The sequence below is a fragment of the Amia ocellicauda genome, chromosome 22 (genome assembly GCF_036373705.1).
Source record: "Amia ocellicauda isolate fAmiCal2 chromosome 22, fAmiCal2.hap1, whole genome shotgun sequence".
Lineage (NCBI taxonomy): Eukaryota > Metazoa > Chordata > Actinopteri > Amiiformes > Amiidae > Amia > Amia ocellicauda.
The window spans coordinates 1,215,713-1,234,993 of NC_089871.1; the positions used below are offsets into that span (position 1 = coordinate 1,215,713).

Sequence of the window (19,281 nt, forward strand, 5' to 3'; positions counted from 1 at the left end):
AGTTCTGGGGGGGAAGGTTATTCACGTCACGCCCGCCTGCTGAATGCCTGGCGCAATGCTGTTACGCAATCCCTGCGCTTTCCCACGTGCCACAGCGCTGATATTAGGGCCGTTAATGACGTTGGGCAGAAAAAACAAGGATCTTACGATAGGAAAAACAAACACTTGGAAACATAGGAAATCTCTACTGCTGTCGATCCCCAGACCCCCTGATATAGACCCCCAGATACACAGATACACAGACCCCCAGACCCCCAGACCCCCACGCTTTGTCCTGCGTCTGCTGCAGCTGTGATGGAGGCAGGCGAGATGGTTTGATCTCTCAGGACGCGCTGTGTGACTGAATGAGAGAGAGAGAGGGAGAGGAAGGAGAGGAAATCGCGCCCGTCCCGAGCCTCTACCCAGACCCAGCCGCGCGTGTGGGGGGGCGTCGTCTCTGGGAATCCCCTCCTGCCACGAGCTAATTGAGCGGCTCGATAGCGGCAATATTATATTTTGGTATTGATTTTCCTTTTCCTTTTTTCTCTCTCTCTCTTCTCTCCTCCCCTGCGTCTGGACTGTAGTAATCCAGCCCCCCCCACACTCTCTCCAGCTGAGGCCATTGATCCTCCACAACCTAAACGTTTAAAGTTCAATTTAACAGTTAAGGAGTAAAAGGTCTCTGAAGGGACTGGCTGCCATTGATTATGTGTCAGGGTGGAAATGCTGGAGTTTAAATCACAGGGAAGGAAAAAAAGGAAAAAGAGAGAGAGAGAGAGAGAGAGAGAGAGAAGTATGCAGGGATACTGAGAGCTCTCCTTCAGAAACAGACTGAGCAGCCCCCCCTCTCTCTCTCTCCCTCTCCCTTTCTCCCTCTTTCTCTCTCTTCCTCTCCCCTCCCTCTCTCCCTCTTCCTTTCTTTCTCTTCCTCCCTCTCTCTCCCTCTCCCTCTTTCTTTCTCTTCCTCCCTCTCTTCTGCTTTCTCCCTCTCTCTATCCCTCTCTATCCCAACGGTCAGTGATCGCTCTAGAGTGTGAAGACCCTCTTTACTGTAAGAACACGGCAGGGATCCGCTCGACTGTTTTCATGCTCTGCAATGTCTTCCTCTCCCTCGCTCTCTCTCTCCGGCAGAGGTCACAATCAAAGCACTTAAGGAGAAGATCCGGGAGTACGAGCAGAGCCTGAAGACCCAGGCGGAGACGCTGGCGCTGGAGAAGGAGCAGCAGCTGCACCATGACTATGCAGAGAAGGAGAGGTAACGATAGTAATGGTGACGAGTATCTTACTCTGGCTTTACACCGACTTCCCTCAGGGACAGGGGCGCCCCTGACCCATCCCCTCTCTTGCTCCTGTCCCGTCCCTGTCACATCCTGTCCCCCTGTCCCATCCCCTCTCTCGCTAATTATTTCAAAGCTCAATCGTTCACAGCACTTTCACACTCCCTCTGTCTGCATTTCGCTAGTGATGCACAGAATGGGTTTTGCCGTAATGTTTTACTGGCACTTTTGGATGGGTAAAGGTCCAAAAGCTGAAGGGTAGTGATGGAGAGGGCCATTGCCAGAGCAAGCCTTCGATCCCCGCCCGGGCCGAGCGAGGAGATCAGTGCGGCCGTTCTGATGGGTTCTGCTTGACTGTAGTTCAGTGAAAGGCACCGGGGTGTTTTTTTAAGTTGACAGCACCGATCCAGTCACCCGAGAGTGTGGGAACCGGCTACTTGTCGGCTGACCTTCTCGGAGTGTGACGTGGAGTTGCGTCACGGCGGATTCTTCTACACACACTCACTGTGGGGGGGAGCTCCGGCCTGGTCCTTCGGGGGCCTAAAGCCTCCCTGCGTCTCGGCTGGAACGGTCATCCCTCCACTCTGGAGCTGTGCGAGTGTGGAAGTCTGTTTCTTGTTCGCAGTTTGGCAGCGTGATCTGTCCCGTCCCGTCCTCTTTTTCCAATTTGTGGCCCGCTTGCTGATTCCAGGCATGAAATGTTATGAAAGTGGGGGGGTTGTGAGTGCGTGCGTGTGTGTGTGTGCTTGTGTGTGTGCGTGTGTGTGTGTGCGTGTGATTGTGTGGGCGTGTGTGAGTGTGTGTATGAGTGATTGTGTGTGTGTCAGGATTTCCTGGCGGCCGGTGGGGGTTGGCACTCACTACAAAGCCTGGCAATTTGTTTTGATTATCTTCGCCGGGCCGAGCGAGATTGCTGGGCCGCGCCCTCCCAGCCTGGCCGCAGGATACGTGGGCCTGTGAGTCACGCTGCTCCGCTGCGACGCTGCCCCCCCGGGCACACCAGGACCGGCCCCCCGTCTGTCCTTGAAGGAGCCGCACTGAAGGTCAGCGCCACCGGAAGTGAGCGCTCCTGTTGTTGGGTGAACAGCGTGTGTGCGTCGGCTGTGCCACGCACTGCAGCTTCCCAGTGGCTCCCCTTCCTCCTCCTTCAGCCCATCTTTGCTTAAGACCTTTGTGGGTAAAACTAGAAGAGCAAGTCCAATTAAAGATTCAAAATTAAAAAGTTCAATTAAGAATTAGAAACTCCACTAATGCCAGCAGCGCTGGAGAGACGCGGCACACTGGCCTCCATGGCGTTTGGTATGGCAGCAAAGGAGAGAGAGTCTCTTCCATACCTGGAGGAGTGGAGACAGAACCACAACAGAATCGTCTGGTGGCCCGACCGGCCGCGGTGATTCGGATCTCTCTGTCGCAGTAAAACCCCAGTCTTGTCTGCAGTGCCTTGGGGGATCTCTGCAGACCACACAGTGAACCGCATCTCTCAGCGCATCACAGTAACCCCGCGGCCTGGTGCGCCCGACGCTGCAGAGGGTCTCGCTGTGCTCTGACACCGTCTCTGTTTCTCTCTGTCCAGGAAGCTGCAGGAGACCCAGGAGACCATGGCCTCCAAACTGGACGAGGCCGACCACAAAGCCCAGTCGCTACAGACAGGTACGCCCAGGATACTCCCGTTTGTGTTTTCAGGAATAGGGTGTCTGACACTCCACTCTGGGTCCTCGGGTTTTCTACCCCTCAACAACTGCCCCCATACCACCCCCTGCTAATCATCATTATTCTTTAACTTAAGAACATAAGAAAGTGTCCAGTCGAGAGGAGGCCATTCGCCCCATCGTGCTCGTTTGGTGTCCATTAATAACTAAGTGATCAAGGATCCTATCCAGTCTGTTTTTGAATGTTCCCAAATTGTCTCTTCAGCCACATCGCTGGGAGTTTGTTCAGATTGTGACGCCTCTCTGTGTGAAGAAGTGTCTCCTGTTTTCTGTCTTGAATGCCCTGAAGCCCAATTTTCATTTGTGTCCTGGTCCACATATGGTCCACATCTTCACTTGTGTGTGTCGCCTGTCAGGACAGGTTCACCGCAGACGACACAGTAAATAAAGCTGTCCTGGTGCTGTCCAGGCGTTCAGAGTCCATCTCATGCCTAAGTTTTTTTTTGCAGCACTTGAAACTACTCAGGCAGAGCTCTTCGACCTGAAGAGCAAGTACGACGAGGAGTCCACCGCCAAGTAAGTGCCCCGTGTCCCTCCACACGCGTCGCCTCACGGTTTATTCTGTTTCTGTGGAGAGAAATGTGCCGACGTGTCACTGGCCTCCTGTTTCACTCCGAGTCTGTTCTCACTCGTCTGGGTGATCTGAGTGTTGTCCGCTCTTTCTGTGGGGGCTGTTGTGTCCCTGGTGGCTCACCGTAGCCTGTGTCTGTGAGTGTGTGTGTGTGTGTGTGTGTGTCAGGCAGGCAGGTACAGTGCGTGTGTGTGTGTGTGTGTGTGTGTGTGTGTGTGTCAGGCAGGCAGGTACAGTGTGTGTGTGTGTGTGTGTGTGTGTGTGTGTCAGGCAGGCAGGTACAGTGTGTGTGTGTGTGTGTGTGTGTGTCAGGCAGTCAGGTACAGTGCGTGTGTGTGTGTGTGTGTGTGTGTGTGTGTGTGTGTGTGTCAGGCAGGCAGGTACAGTGTGTGTGTGTGTATTTCGAGCAAGCACGTATAGGGGTGTGTGTGCGTGTGTGTGTGTGTCAGGCAGTCAAGTACAGTGCGTGTGTGTGTGTGTCAGGCAGTCAGGTACAGTGTGTGTGTGTGTCAGGCAGGCAGGTACAGTGCGTGTGTGTGTGTGTCAGGCAGGCAGGTAGAGTGCGTGTGTGTGTGTTTGTGTGTCAGGCAGGCAGTTACAGTGTGTGTGTGTGTGTGTGTGTGTCGAGCAAGCAGGTACAGGATGTGTGTGTGTGTGTGTGTGTGTGTGTGTGTGTGTCAGGCAGGCAGGCAGGTACAGTGCGCATGTGGGTGTGTGTGCCGGAGCCGCCCCTGTCTGTCTGCGCTGCCTGTGGTCGGCTTGGCTGTAATTTCCATGTCGAGCCGTCACTCAGGAATGCGGCCCAGTGCGGCGCTGCGCCCCGGGGCTATTTCGGTTCTTTACCACCCAGCTCTTGGAAGCTGTTTAATTATAGCTGCAGTTACCAAATGAAAGAGGCTCTTGCCAGGCCCACTTGCACTGCTTTGAAGTGAACAAGCCCCATGTCATCACACGGCGCGGGCTGCCAATCCCCGCACCGCCTCCCAGCATCACCGCCTCCCCACCGCTCCGCTGAGGAGGACCGCGGCCTGGCCCAGCCCCGACCGCGCCCCCTGATTGGACCGCTCAGGGGAAAAGCGGCAGAGTGATTGGCTGGCCGGCTGCTGGGGCAATAGCATTGGAGTTTAGGCATTAACCCTTTAGGGTGCTAGTTCTCTGAGCAGAATCTGTACAAGAAGCAAACAGTACACCCCCCTCTAGCTGACCCAGTGGACCGGGCCGGGCTGGTTTTGGTTGGTTTAGTTATTTATTGTGATCAGAGAGGGGGAGCGAAAAAAAGCTGAAAAAGCTTTTTTGTCTGTCCTGCAGTGTGTATGTGTGAGTGTCTGTCTGTATGTGTGTGTGAGTGTGTGTGTGTGTGTCTGTCTGTCTGTATGTGTGTGTGTCTGAGTGTGTGTGTGTTCCTACATGCTTTGCATACCAAGGATTGCTGGGTTCACACTTGACAGTTTAATCTCCGTCTCCCATCTTGGATTAGTGTGTTGTTTTTGGTTCTTCTGCCCCTGGGGCTGCCTCGACACGCCTGCAGGCCTGAGCAGGGAAACGGGGTCTTCAAAGGGGAGTTCACAGCCTCCCTCCTCAGTGAAGTCATCAGCGTTGGCTTCCAGGGACGCTCCTCGTCTTCCTGCCCCCGTACGCGCTGGGCCGCCCTTGCACTGAAGTTCCCCGTGTGCAGAACAGTGACGCACAGACAGGCCCGGGGCTCCTTGCTGCACCCCCGCCCAGCGCCGGCCTAGGGCCGACCCCACTGGGTCTTGTCTCCCGCTAGGCTCTGCACAGTAAGCCCTCCTGTGGAGCGCGGCCCGTGCACTGTCCCGGCACAGTTTTAGATAAAGACAAGACTAAAGACAACGGCAAACAAATAGAAATGTGAGGGATGTAGCGGAGAATGAAGTAGCTGTGCGGCACTGCCCTCCACATCACCTCTTCACTGACGGACCCTCCCACCTCCTCCGCCTGTGGGCTGTGTTTGGTGACGAGATGAGAGTCTGGAGAAGAGAGAGAGAGGGTTGAGAAAGGAGAGGGATGAGAGAGAGGGAGACGGGCCTGACCTCCGCTGCCACGTCCCGCACTTGGAGAGCCCGTTGTATTTACTGTGCGGAGTTTAGAAACTGCGACGCTATCATTACCCGGCTGTAATGATACGTGTGTGTTCTCTCTCCGGTGACGCGTGACGCGGCGGTGTGGGTCCGTGTGCGGCGCCGCTCGGGGACGGAAGCGCCGGCCCTGTGTCTCTCGCTGCAAACGAGAGGATACTGGAAAGCACAATATTTTCCCTTGGTGAAATGAAAATAAATAAATATGAAGGCATCCCCTGCAGTCCCAGACCCTGGCAGAGAATTGAGAGCAGCCCCTTTGACGCTCCCGCACCCCCCCACACGGCAACGGGACCCCAGCCTGGCTGCTGTTTCACACCCTGCACTCGCTCTGAGAGAGGAGAGGACACACGGCCTGGACGCAGCAGCCACAGCAGTGTTGGCGTCACTGGCGGTTTATTTATTTGTTGTTTGAGATTAAGGCCGGTCTTTAACGGTAGGCGCGTCTCGCGAGAGGAGCTGGAACAGCAGGGTGGGGGGGCGGTCGCTCCGGGGCACAGAGCGGTTTGTAGGGGCGGTCTGGTCTGGTTGTCTGGCTGGCTTGACTTGGCTTGGCTGCGCTGGCTGGCTGTCTGGCTGGTGGAGATCCCCTCATTAATAAACCCTGCGGAGCCAGGCCCCCCCACGCAGACTTGTACCTCGTCAATGGATCCTTGTTCGTCTCCCAGGGCTAATTAAGTTTCAATTGAATGGAGTCATGGAAAACATTCCCTAACCGTGCTTTCCCCAAACAACAGGCTTTCGGAGGCTGTCCGGCCCGGCCCCTCTCAGGCGCTGTGCTGCTTCCCAGCCCATCTTGTGCCGCGGCGCGGAGGAGCAGATGGCAAAGTAGGGCAGTTGAGCTGCGCCAAGGCGATTGATCGGACGACTCGGGAGAACATCCCCGCGTCCTTCCTCTGCCGGGCTCTCGCTCGGCTGCATCGTCCGCAGACAGGATCCTGGATTCACGAGTTTCTATTTCTGGATTTTCTTTTGTTTGTTTTTAATGGTTCGCTCGGCGTTTAGTTCCCTTGTTTGGGCCGCATGTGCCGGCTCTGATTGGCTGCCCGCCCCAGCTGCGGTGTGACCCATAAAAGAGAGGGATGGAGGGGAGGGGTGGAAGTGACAGGGGGAATCATATCTGTGCAGCACATGCCTGACTGACTCGAGTGTCTGTAGAGGCCTGGTGAGCAGCCCGGCCGCCGCCCCATCGCCCCCCCGCGCTTCCTGCGCCGCGGTAAACACACACGGCAATTACAGTGACATTACAGAGCAAATAAATATCGGCACACTGTGGATATAAACCACGGCTTCAAAGGATCTGCCACGACTGTAAGGCTGCCTACCGGCCTGGCCGCCGGTCAGGTTTCAGCACTGGTCTCCTGGCTGGTTGGGGGGGGATCGGATTCTCTCTAATTCAGCATCTGATTAAACAGGAAAAGCCTCCTGTCCTTCCGGGGGGGGGGGTGCTCGGCCTCTGCTCTGGTGTCCTCGAGTCCCGGCCCTGAAGAGGTGTCTCGGTGTGGCGCGCCGTTGCCAGCTGGTCGCGCTTCTTGCCCCAGTCCTCCGCTTGTTCAGATACCTGTGTCCGGGTCCGGCCTCTGCCGTGCAGGAATTGTGGCTTTTATACTGGAACCCGTGCGTGACGGGCCGTGACCTGGGACTGGGTCAGCGCTGGCTGTGTCTCCTCCTCCTTCTCTGACCATCTGAGCCTCCCTGTCCTTCCTCTCTCCCCCATCTCCCCTTTGGCCTAGCGACTCCCCCTCCCCCTCCCCCTCAGTGCTGAGTGTGTGTGTCTGTTGGAGGGGGGGGGGGGGGTCTCCACTCAAGCACGATAATGGAACTCATCGATTTGTTTCATGGTTTGTTTGCGGCCCCGCGCCCCCTCCCTCGGACGTGTTTGCTGAGGAATGTCACTGTTTGCCGAGAGCCCCGCGGGGGGCGCCTGACGTACCCCCCCCACCCCCCGCCCCTGCCCCCTCCCCCAGGCTCTCCACCGAGGCAGACGGAGCCCTGGCAGCATGGCGTGCCGCGATCTGAAATTTTAATGCACCGCTTTGCAGCACAGCCCTCTCCGCATGGCGGCTCGTCTCCCCCGAGCCTTCCCCATTTACCGCTCGGCTGAGCAGAGCGCCGGCCCGGTGCAGGCGGCCTTAACCCTTCACAGGCTGGGCTGTGCTCCCACAGTGCCACACACACACACACACACACACACACACATACGCACTCACGCCCGCTGCACTGGTAAGCCTGGGAGGGTGGCCAGCTGGATGTCAATAAGAGACGGTTGCGTGTTTCTGCGCGTCAGCTTTCACATTCCTGAGCGGCCAGACGGCCTGCGAGGCGCACAGATGCCTCTGATGGTGGTGGTGGTGATGATGATGATGATGATGATAGAGCAGCACCGAAGAATCTGCTATTGTTCAGAGCACAGCTGAGCGGCGGCTTCTCTGCTGCCTCAGTGAGAGGAGCTTCCTTTGTGGCTCTTCCTCGTTTCAGAGACGCGACACGCGTCTGACCTCCACTGTGATCTGTGAACGCAGCGCTGCGACCGCATCCCGGCAGGCGCCCGTGTTGTCAGGCAGCGGGTGCTACTGTAGGGGACGAGCGGTAATGACCTCACGCGGGTCCAGTGCAGCTGCTCGGGGCTCTGGACGTGTCAAGTGTGTGTCTGCCCTGATCCAGCTCGACACAGGGAGCGCATTTCCTCTGGAATAAAGCGGAGAAGTCTTTGGGTCGGTAACTGGGGTAACTGGTCCTACTAATTGAGCCGTCACATCCGGCCCGGCCTGTGGGGGGGCCCTGCAGGGTGTGAGTGGGCGGCCGTATGGACAGTGTGGGGCAGTGTGTACCGCAGGGGCCTGAGACGCCACGGCACTGACCTGACTCTTCAGGGCGTTTCTTGCAGAGATGTTTCCTGGCATATGCCGGGAAGCGTGGCGTTCTCTTGCGAGCCTGTGTTCACTGCACTCGGTGACGGGAGCCGTGTTCCTCTCGGCCCGATTTGTTTTGTTCAGTAGTGAATTGAGTGAGAGAGAGAGAGAGAGCTCCAGAGGAAACAAATACATGAATATGGGTGAAGACGCAAATACAAGATTATATTTAAATAATTCAAAAATACGTTTTTTTGTGAAGAGGTGGTGTATTAGATGCGTACGTCTCCTATGAGCAGGTATTGTACCGTGAGAGCAGAGCCTCTTGTAGCCGCTGTTTACACACCTGGGCTCAGAGTGAGAGCTGGAGGAATGTGCTGCTAATAAGATGAGGAGTCTGGCTTCACTGTTGAAAAACACTGAGAGAGTGCCGGAGCGCAGACCCCCGAACTGCACACAAGACGGGCCGGGATGGGGGGCCGCAGGCTGCGACCGAGGGGAGCTGGACGACCTGTCCTCTTCAGGTATGGACTAGACACTGGGAAACACAGAGTAGGAAAAAAACAACAACAGAGATGGTTAGGCCTGCATTTCAGCAAATCGCTTGTGACGGTTTGTCAAAATGTTTCTGTAGCAGAAGCTGCTGTGAGCGCAAAACACCTGAAGAGCTGTGCGGGGGCCAGGTGCCTGTGGAGCGGGGGGGCGCAGGAGCACGCTGGCTGGCTGCCGTGAGGGGCTGTCAGGGCGGCTTTATTGAACCGGAATAGCTCACCGGCCACACTGGGGGCCCGATGCAGCGCCGTCTCCCCGCATAGGAATCATGTGACCACGATGCCCGTCTCCCAGCACGGCTTTGCTGCCCGTCTCCAACACCGCTTCCCCACGCTGTCCGTGCAGTTGTGTGTTAGCTGCACAACTACACACTGGACTAGGCTGAGCGTACTGGTTACTGGCAGGTTAGTACAGCTCGACTGCAGGGCCTGTGCTCTCTGGACTGGGAGTTCTGCTAAATGTGCCGTGGTGCCCCAGTAAATATCTTTCACCCTAGATTAAATTAAATGTAATATAGGGAGTGCAAGATTAATGACTTATAAGAGTAATATTGTGTCTCTAGTTGTACAAACTACACAGTACGTAACTTTTCTCTCATTGTGCGTACAGACGCTCTTTAAACGTATAAATACTTCAGAGCCACGCGCTCACTGGCGGTTCTGTCGAAGGCCTTGCCAGTCTGAGCAGTGAGGTGTTTCAGTGTCAGAGCGCTTCAGTGGTGAGTTGTGAGTGTGTGTGGTGGGATCAGCTCCACGTGTCCGAGCCTCTGTCCCTGCGTCCCTGCCGCTCATTCGCTCTGCACCAGCGGGATGGGACAGCAGACTGGGGAGCAGAGAGAGAAATCAGTTCATGAAAAGGAAAACAAACAAAAGCCTGATAAACTATTCAACTTCCTCCCCCCGAGGTCACGGGATTATTGACAGACGTACTTAAACAAGCTGCAGACAGAGCCGTCTTTCTCTCTCTCTCAATCTCGCTCTGTGAGAGAGAGAGAGAGATTGAGAGAGAGAGAGAGAGAGAGAGAGACTGGGAGCTGCAGCCATAAAATGCATCACCTGACAATTTTACTTAACAAACCTAGCACTCAGCGACTAACAAGCCTGCGCCGTCTCTCCACCATGCACTCCAGGGACTACTGTCCCCCGTCTCTCCGCGCCGCACACGGCAGCAAGCAGTGCCCCAGTTCTCTTCTGCTTTTATTGGAAGGGAAAGGCTTGTGTTATTTGTCCTCTGTTTTCAAAGCGCCCGGCACGTGTATCGCTTTTTGTTTCTTTTAAAGATTAATGTCTTATTGATCGGGAGCTCTTTAAATAGCAGTGCCGTCTCGGCCTCAGATCTCGAGTGGATCCGTCTCCGTCTTCACGGCAGGAGGATCCCCGAGCCGCGGAGCTGTGCACGTTGATAACGTCAGCCTGGGAATTGCTCCTTGGCTGCAGGCCGGCCGGTCTGGAGGGTTTGGGCCCGATCAGACGAGCTCGGCACTCTCTCTGTACTAGCGATCGGTTTGTTGTGGTGTCGCCTGTCTGATCGCATTTTCTTCTGTTCTTTATTCCCTGCGTCTCGTCTGAGGCAGAGAGAGAGAGAGCAGCCACCTTCCCTGAGCTCCCGGTTTCCCGGTTGCATTGTGGCCAGCTGCGCAGGGCGAGGGGATCAGTCTCTGACCCTCCAGGCTGCTTCCTTGGCCCTGGCCACTGAAGGGACAGAGACATTACTACAGTCCCTCTGCTGTCTTAGGGGGGCCGCAGCCAGCAGAGGGAGTGTGAGGCAGCTGTGGGCTTTCCGAAGGGGCCGTTGGCAGGACGCTGTGCTCCTTGGAGTGGCGAGCTAACCAGTCTTTCGAAGCTCGGAGTCGGTGGTGGTGATATAAACACTGTCTGCTGTGTCTAGATGTGTAATGTTAGCACAGCGGTCCAACGCAGAGCACAGCGCAGTGAAGTTAGCGAGGGTTGTGAGGACGCAGTGTGGCGGCGCTGACCCTCGTTTGGAGGGAAACGGGAAAATGGAAGCTCAGCACCGTGTAGTGAATGGTAATATTAACACAGCGCCCCGCCCCGCCTCTCTCCGCCGGTCGAGTGCGCAGTGTAAACCCCGGGGGCCGTTTGGCCGCTCCAGCCCTGGAAAGGTTAAGCAACTGTGGAGAGGGAAAAAAAGAGAAATAGAAAAAGCAAACAATCTCGGCCCGGCGGTGGAGGAGGGGAAATGGAAATCTAATGGCTAAATCTGCGAGAATGTCGTGCGGGCCCCGGGGGATCTGGGACGCGCACCAGCACAGGATATGAGCGGCAGAGAGGGGATTACCGCCCGTGTCTGTGTCCGTGGCTGCGGGCTGACCGGCGGCTTCACCTCTCGTTTCCGGCAGCGCGCAAGGGAAAGGTCAAGGCAGCGTGAGGGCCGGCCTGTCTCCCCTCATCAGCGGCCGTCCCGGCAAACCATCTGAGACAGGACAGCGTCCCGCGCAGCCGCACGCCCCCCCGCCCTGCGGGCACAGAGGCCCATCTCCATTGGCCACCATCTCCACTCCCATAGAGAGAACCGACGCGCCAGTGCATTTCAAAGCGATCACTTCCGGGCCGCATCGTACACGGGCCCTTAATCAAGGGGTTGTGTTTGTTATTGTTATGACCATCATCATTATTCCTGGCGTAGCAGATGCCCTCACCCAGGGCGGTGTGTTGATTAGTGTGGCAGCAGGATCTTGTCTAGGGAATGGAATTGGCTGAAGGGGTGATAAGCACATAATGAGCTCCAGCGATGGTCACAGTTATATTAATAACTCATGTATCGCACTTTGTGACAAAACCCGTCAGCACGTCAGGAAGTATCATGTGAGCTGAAAGCACACAGCGGTCTACTGTTCGGCCCGGGTGCCCGTGTGTATAGAGCCCGGCACGACTGTGCCCGTGGTTATAGAGCACCGCACGACTTTGTGTATGTGTATAAAGTGTGTATAGAGCCCTGCACGACTGTGCCCGTGGTTATAGAGCCCGGCACAACTATGCCCGTGTGTATAGAGCACTGCACGACTGGGTCCGTGTGTATAGAGCCCGGCACAACTATGCCCGTGTGTATAGAGCACTGCACGACTGGGTCCGTGTGTATAGAGCCCGGCACGACTGTGCCCGTGGTTATAGAGCCCTGCACGACTGGGTCCGTGTGTATAGAGCCCGGCACGACTGTGCCCGTGGTTATAGAGCCCTGCACGACTGTGCCCGTGGTTATAGAGCCCGGCACAACTATGCCCGTGTGTATAGAGCACTGCACGACTGGGTCCGTGTGTATAGAGCCCGGCACGACTGTGCCCGTGGTTATAGAGCCCTGCACGACTGGGTCCGTGTGTATAGAGCCCGGCACGACTGTGCCCGTGGTTATAGAGCCCTGCACGACTGGGTCCGTGTGTATAGAGCCCGGCACGACTGTGCCCGTGGTTATAGAGCCCTGCACGACTGGGTCCGTGTGTATAGAGCCCGGCACGACTGTGCCCGTGGTTATAGAGCCCTGCACGACTGGGTCCGTGTGTATAGAGCCCGGCACGACTGTGCACGTGGTTATAGAGCCCTGCACGACTGGGTCCGTGTGTATAGAGCCTGGCACGACTGTGCCCGTGGTTATAGAGCCCTGCACGACTGTGCCAGTGTGTATAGAGCCCGGCACGACTGTGCCCGTGTGTATAGAGCCTGGCACGACTGTCTGTCTGTCTGTGTTGATCTATCTACTCCTTCTGTGTACTTTGGCCTCTTCTCAAGGAAAGCGTATTTAAAGCTCGTTCTCAGTACTGAGCTCTCCAGGCCGAGTGAGGAGCTTTCTTTCTTCGGGAGCACAAAGCCTCAGCTGTCATTTTCTTGGCGGTCTGTCGCCCCGCAGTGGGCAGACTGTGCCACTGCACTGTGTAGGCGGGCCCTGCCAGGGGGTCAGCCAGCACAGCCAGAGGCCTGGGGGAGCCTGGGAGAGAATTCATTGGAAGTCCCTTGAACGGCACTTCCTCGGGTCATCTATTATTTAAGGCCTCCCTCGGCCGGACGTGCTGTGTGTCACCGCCCCCTGCACCGCCCTGGCAATGGCAGCCCTGCGAGAACTGCAGCCGGCAGCCCTGTGCCTCGGAGAGTCTCCGCTCTAACTCAGACATTAGGGGACTCCCAGGGGAGCTGCCCCCCCCCACACTTAACCGCTCCCCTCTTACGCCACAGACTGGCTGTATGGGCACTGCCCTGCACTGGCAATGTGGTGCCACTTCTCACTGTCCTGCCCATCACTCCAACCTTCCACAGAATCAGCCAGTAATAAGGAAGTGAATCATGTTTGTTGGTGGACCTGGGAATTGTGTGAACGGATGGTCTGATGGGGGTTTGTTGGACTGGAGAGGAGTATGCGTGTGGTTGTGAGGTCACTGCTCGGGCCCTAGTGGACTGTCTCTCCAGTGGGGTGATGATCCAGGGCTCAGCTCCCTCCTGACCTCCTGCTGGGTTCTGCTGTAACTCTTGAGAGTGGCCGTGTGCGCCGGCGCTCTGACACGGCTGTTTGTGCGGTTGTAGGGGTTGTGCAGGAGGGGGTCGGGAGCCCCAAGCCCCCCAGCTGCATACCTGTCAGTTTGGTACTGCTTTCTGGCTCCGGCTCCGGCTCCTGATCTGCCTGCTGACCTGGTTCAGCTGGTACTCTGTCCCTCTCCTCACACAGTGTGCCGGCGCATTTTCTGCCACCCGTGTCACTCTGCCGTGTGCCGCGCCTCTGAGGACTCTAGGGCTCAGATCGGAGATTGTAATAGGGAGCGAAACGCAGCTTGGCCAGACGGACGAAACATTTTAACACTGACTTCCGTTCTTGGCAGCTCGGTGATTTTGGCAGGGCTAGCGCTGTGAGGCTCACTGGCGTGCAGCTCCCTTCAGAGCGATTTTACTCCAGCGCAGTGATGGCACAGCCATAGACGCACTGTGCGAGAGCTCGGGCAGCGGAGGTCTGTGTTTGGCACCCTGCCCACACGTGTCGCTTCGGATGTGTGCTGGGCGTAGGTATCCCCCGCTGAGCAGACGGGCAGCGCGGCGCACGACCGGTGTGTCGGCAAAACAATCCGCTGATCTCTTCTGGGCTGCAGACGCATCTTACTAATTCCAAATCCATGTAAATCCAAAGGTATTTAAAAACGTTTTGCATCTGTACCTTGATTAACTGCCTCCTCCGCTTTACCCTCTTTGAGTTGCATTAGCACTGAGAACTATTACTGCTAATGCCCCTGTGTTACTTACTGATAAATATAAAGCATTAGGTAAAAAGCCTCACTTGTGTTTGGAGCCATAAAGCCGCCTCATTTTGCCCAAATGCACAGATGCTCTCAGCGTCATTTTGAAAAGCCATTTCCCCGTCACAGGATCCGCTGCAGGCTGTGACCCCTGGCTGACGTGTCTTGGGCTGTTTGATGTAATCCTACTCTCATTACGGGGGGATCTGAACAGACACGGGGGGGACGTGGCAGTCAGCATTATGATATCGTAAATAATATGGACGGCGAGCGCCCGGGAGCTCGCGTTAACGCGCTCGTTAAGGGGTGCCATCTTTCACAGGCTGGCGTAAATAACACGCTCTTCAATCCTAAATAGAATCCCAATTAAAATCATTAAACACTTAGCGCAAAATCACCTATAATTAGAAGTTACCATTGATTTAATTAACACATGTTCGCGGCTCCCAGCACACTCTCTGGAACAACTGCATCAGGTGTTGCGTGCCGGGCCTGGAGCGGACGGCCGTCTCTCGGCGCTGGGAGCCCGGATCAGCCACCAGCCACGGTGTGTAGCTCGGAATGATGTGCAGTTTTACTGGAAGTCTGATTTCCCTGTTGCTCAGGGTCGTTAGGCAATCCAATAACGATGATGATAGAAAATCACAACAACAATAATATTCACACCCCAGACGTGTGCGCAGTCATCCACTCACACGCTCCACCGGCTCAGTGTTGCGGTGCTGCGTGTGCAGGTTCTGATTCGCATGGGCTGATGGGTCCTGATAGAGGGACGCAGCCTGGCGCTGTGAAGGGAGGTGACTGGAGATTCAATCTGTTATCAGTCACAGCAGCAGGCCATGATCTGCAGGGAAGCACTCCGGGTGGATCCGTACGAACACAGAGCAGGGTCACGACTCCGGACAAGAGCCCTGCCAAGCAGAAGGAGTCTAGAGAAAGAGAGAGTGTGTCAGGGTGTATGGGCCCTCAGTCTAGCGAGAGAAAGAGAGTCAGGGTGCAGGGCCTCAGTCAGCCCGGGCCGGGGCAGCGTGCCTTTATCTCCCTCTTAAGCAGGTGAGCTGTGAATGAACGGCTGTGCCAAGCCATTTGCGCTAACAGAATTGAAAATATGATATCAGATTAGAGTGTATTAAAGGGAGCCTAAAGACCATATTAGTGTAATCCCTCTGTTTCGCCACGAGCTCGTCCCCGGGGCCGTGGCACGCACTGACGGCCGGCGCTCCGGTGCTCACAGCCCACGGGATTAGGCTGTAACTGAGAGGGCTTAGTGGCATGTGCCGGGGTCAGAGCAGGAGCCGGTCCATGTCTGCGATCCAGTCTAGGGGAGGGAGTGTCCACTGTGTGCGGGCCGGGTGAGCAGGGCCCGGGGGGACAGGAGAGCCCGGGCCAGACCACGCGGTTTTGAGCAGCGGACTGTAAAGTGTGACCCCCGTGGGGTGGGACACAGACACCACACAGGAGCAGAACCCCAGGGTTGACAAGAGGAGGCCGCTGTGCCCTCGGGTGATCCGTCTTCCAAAAGGTTTCAAGGAGGCCACCTTCCTCCGCAGGGCCACTCGTTGTACTCCGGGTCTGTGGACAGGAGCTCTGGGTTCTGTTCCAGGCCGTGTATAATTATTAATATCTAAAAAAACATTCCATTGTGTGTGGCACGGGTCGTTGCTCTTGATCGGGACATGGCAAAGAGAGACACACACTCTGTGGTGATCGGGTTTGGGTGGAGGTCAGAGCAGACTGGAGGCCCCTGTGAGGCCCCTGAGAGCCACAGGCCGTGTTCCAGCTCCCGAGTGTGTGGCACCGCCCCCATCATCTTGAATAATTGGCTTCCCAGCATCGTGCGTTTACTCCGGTGGCTGATAAACCCCTGATCCCCTTAAATGGCCTAAACTTGTCATCAGCGCTCCCACTAGAAATAAAGACCTCTTCTAAATGTAATTACACAAATAATCTCTTTGTTAATGCTCCGAGATGGTGCTTTGATTTCCCCCCAGAACGCCTGTTGTCAGCTCTGCCGGCTTATCCTCTCCGTCAGTGAACGATGTGCATCTGCGCTGAGCTGCGCCCGGCGGGAGAGTGTGAAGACCGGCCCGTGCTGCGTCGGGCCCTCACTCTGGCTCCTGTAGTGACTGTAGATTATCTGGACACACCAGTCAGGGGAGAATGAGTGGGGGACCGAGTGTGTGTATTGATCTTGTTTAGTGAGTAATTCAGTCCAGTTGTGTCCTTAATGTTGTTTAATAGTACTTGGGTTCAGAACTGATCTCTCTGACTGCTGTTGTGAGGGGCCCGGTGACGCACTGTGATGCTTATCCAAGAGTCTCTCTGCAGCCCTCCTCCCCCGCCGGCCTTGTTGATCTCGGTTCAGCATCTCGAAATGGCCGTCCGAAAGGAGAGGTGGGAGCTGTGGTTCTCGGAGGTCGTGTGTGTTGGCATGATTTCTCAATGTGTCTGGGTGAGCCGTTCCCTCCCTCCCTCCCGGATCAGACGCAGGCTGCTCTCAGCTGTGCGTGACCCCGAATTCCCCAGGCCGGTGTGCCATTAGAGATGCATAAATAACAGAAATGTGCCTTTCGACTGAGAGATCAATGCATCGTCCCAGATGAGCCGACTGGTTGCTGTGTCCGTGTCCACGCTGTGCCGGGATTAACCCCGATCTTCTCCTGTGTCCGTGTCTGTGCCGGGATTAACCGTGCTCCTCTCCTGTGTTCCCAGGGCCGACGAGATCGAGATGGTGATGACCGATCTGGAGAGAGCGAACCAGGTGAGCCCCTCAAACACTGACTCCCCACCCTGCCACTCAGGAGAACAATAGGTGTCACAGTGGGAGGCTTTCCTCTCCTTTACTTTTTTAGTTTTGGTTCCCCCGGCCGTTGCGACAGCGTGCTTTCACGATCAGGAATGTGAAAATGCCACCGTGTCTCGCCAGCATCGCCAGCCGCTCGCAAGCTGTGCAGCGATCAGAAGATCTGTCAGTTTGAGACGCTCTGTGCCAGTCGGACTGGCAGCCGCGCTGTGTGTGTCGGCCCGTGACAGATTGATACAGTATTTAACACACTCCCCATTGGCACACACTCAAAGCACGCTAATTAAAATCCACACTCAATTTAATACAGCCTTAAATCTTTCTTTGCAGTGGATCTCTGGGTCTCGTCGTTATAAATGTGATACAGTTCGTCAGCCGGGCGCAGACATGATGTCGTTACGAAGCTGGTTGAACTCACAGAGGATGAGAAAGGAGGGTTAATAGCGAACAGCAGTTTAAATACAGAAAACCTGGATACTTTTCAAGGCTTTTCATCATCCCCCATCTGGTTTTGGTTGCGCTCTCACCTCCAGTGTGGAAATTCACCTGACACGTGGCCCAGCGTTGGCTCCCACAGGCGACCTCCTGGCCTGGTGGCTCCCAGGGGACTGCCGTCACACGGCCAGCTACACACTAGTGTAATACACGGTGGCTACACATGACATCGCTGTGTGTGGGACGGCATGGAGGATCCCCTTTACATGTCACCCGTCCGTCTAACATTTTAAATATCCCAGACAGGCGCTCTCTCGGGCCGTACCTGTGTGGCTCGTCGTGAGCCGCTGTATTGTGTTTTTCACGGAGGCGGGGGAGTGTCCGGAGGGCCGGGCCAGTCACTAGAGGACAGAGGGGCCCGTCGGCTACATTGTCTTTGTCTACGTGTGACCTTTCTGTTCTGTTATTCGGTGGGTTTGATTTGCATACTTTTTTTCTAACGTAGTGAAAAGAGCAGTCTTAATATTTACAGCAGCCGAGGTAACTGTGGCCCCGAAGCCAAAGCCCCGCTGAGAGAGGGGGGGACTGGCGGCCGCTGTGTGTAGCCCTCTAGACTGAGAGGAGCACACACATACACGCACACACGCACGCACACACGCATGCACACACATACATTCTCACAAAAACACACAGTCTCAAACTGACACACACACTTGGAGAGGTTTTCGGGAGCCAGTTGTGTGTGGTTCTGCTGCCGGTGCCAGCCTGAGAGACTCGACACCCCTGTATTACATCACCGGATGACCTCACAGCAGCCTGAACCCCAACCCAGGCCAACATCAACATGTCTGCACTGTGTTCAGTTAACTGGGTAGAAACGCCACCCAACCTGAACGACAGACTGGGGCCTCGAACGATGGGGTATCAGAGAGAGAGAGAGTGCAAGAGAGAGCAGGAGAGAGCTACCCAAGGGGGGGAAGCGACATTGTAGGGCAAAATGTTACTGAATTACTAACATCACCCTTAAAACCACTTCAGTGTAACCGGAAGAGTACTTGTACCTTCATCCTGGTCCTTTAGGAATATAAACCACAGCCAAATGCTCTGGTTCGATGTTGTTTTTAATGTTTTTTTATTGTAATATGTTTCTTACGCCTCCAAACCCTGGTTCCCTACCGATCTGGCCGTGAACGGGCCTCGCGGCTGAATGATATTCGGGGTCTTTATTCGGCACGGTGATATTGCTAAACTGCTTATTCCCTTCCTCTGCATGCGAGGCGCCGCACTGTCACTTGTAATATCGAGCAGCCGTTTATATAATCTGCCGCTTTCTTCATTACTGCCTTGTTACACACCAGGCGCCGTATGTTCTATTTATTACACAGAATCCGACTGCTCAGATGTGATTTCTGGATGGTGTGACGGGCAGTAAATCCAGCTCCGCGCTCTCGCACTGCCGTGAAACCCCAATTTGCCGCGCAGTTCGCCGAGGCCTGCGTAGCACCGCTCTCCCGCCACGCCTCATTTCCCGAGCGCTTTCCAGAAGCCTTTCCTCCTTGTGTTGGCTGGCCAAACTGCAGAAAAACACCATCAACACACGGCCTGTCAGAGGCGATTAATATGATCTGGATAAACCCCGCCAAAAGTGGCCCGACACCAGCCTCTGTGTGAGAGACAGGATTCCCACAGCGAGTAAGAGGGTGCTCCCGCTGGGTCTCGGCTCGTATATGCGGAGACTTGCCTAATTATACCACTCACCCGGAATCCCTGCTATTAA

General features: G+C 55.7%; 1 protein-coding gene across 3 annotated transcripts in view; it reads left to right on the top strand.

Annotated features, from left to right (window-relative positions):
• Positions 1-19,281, top strand: part of cux1a (cut-like homeobox 1a) — a 116,165-nt gene that overhangs the window by 67,119 nt on the left and 29,765 nt on the right. For all 3 annotated transcript variants that reach the window (XM_066695519.1, XM_066695521.1, XM_066695520.1), the window contains exons 6-9: positions 1,111-1,234; positions 2,830-2,906; positions 3,415-3,481; positions 16,979-17,027. In XM_066695519.1, the coding sequence (XP_066551616.1) occupies positions 1,111-1,234; positions 2,830-2,906; positions 3,415-3,481; positions 16,979-17,027 (317 nt within the window). The remainder of the gene's footprint in view (positions 1-1,110; positions 1,235-2,829; positions 2,907-3,414; positions 3,482-16,978; positions 17,028-19,281) is intronic.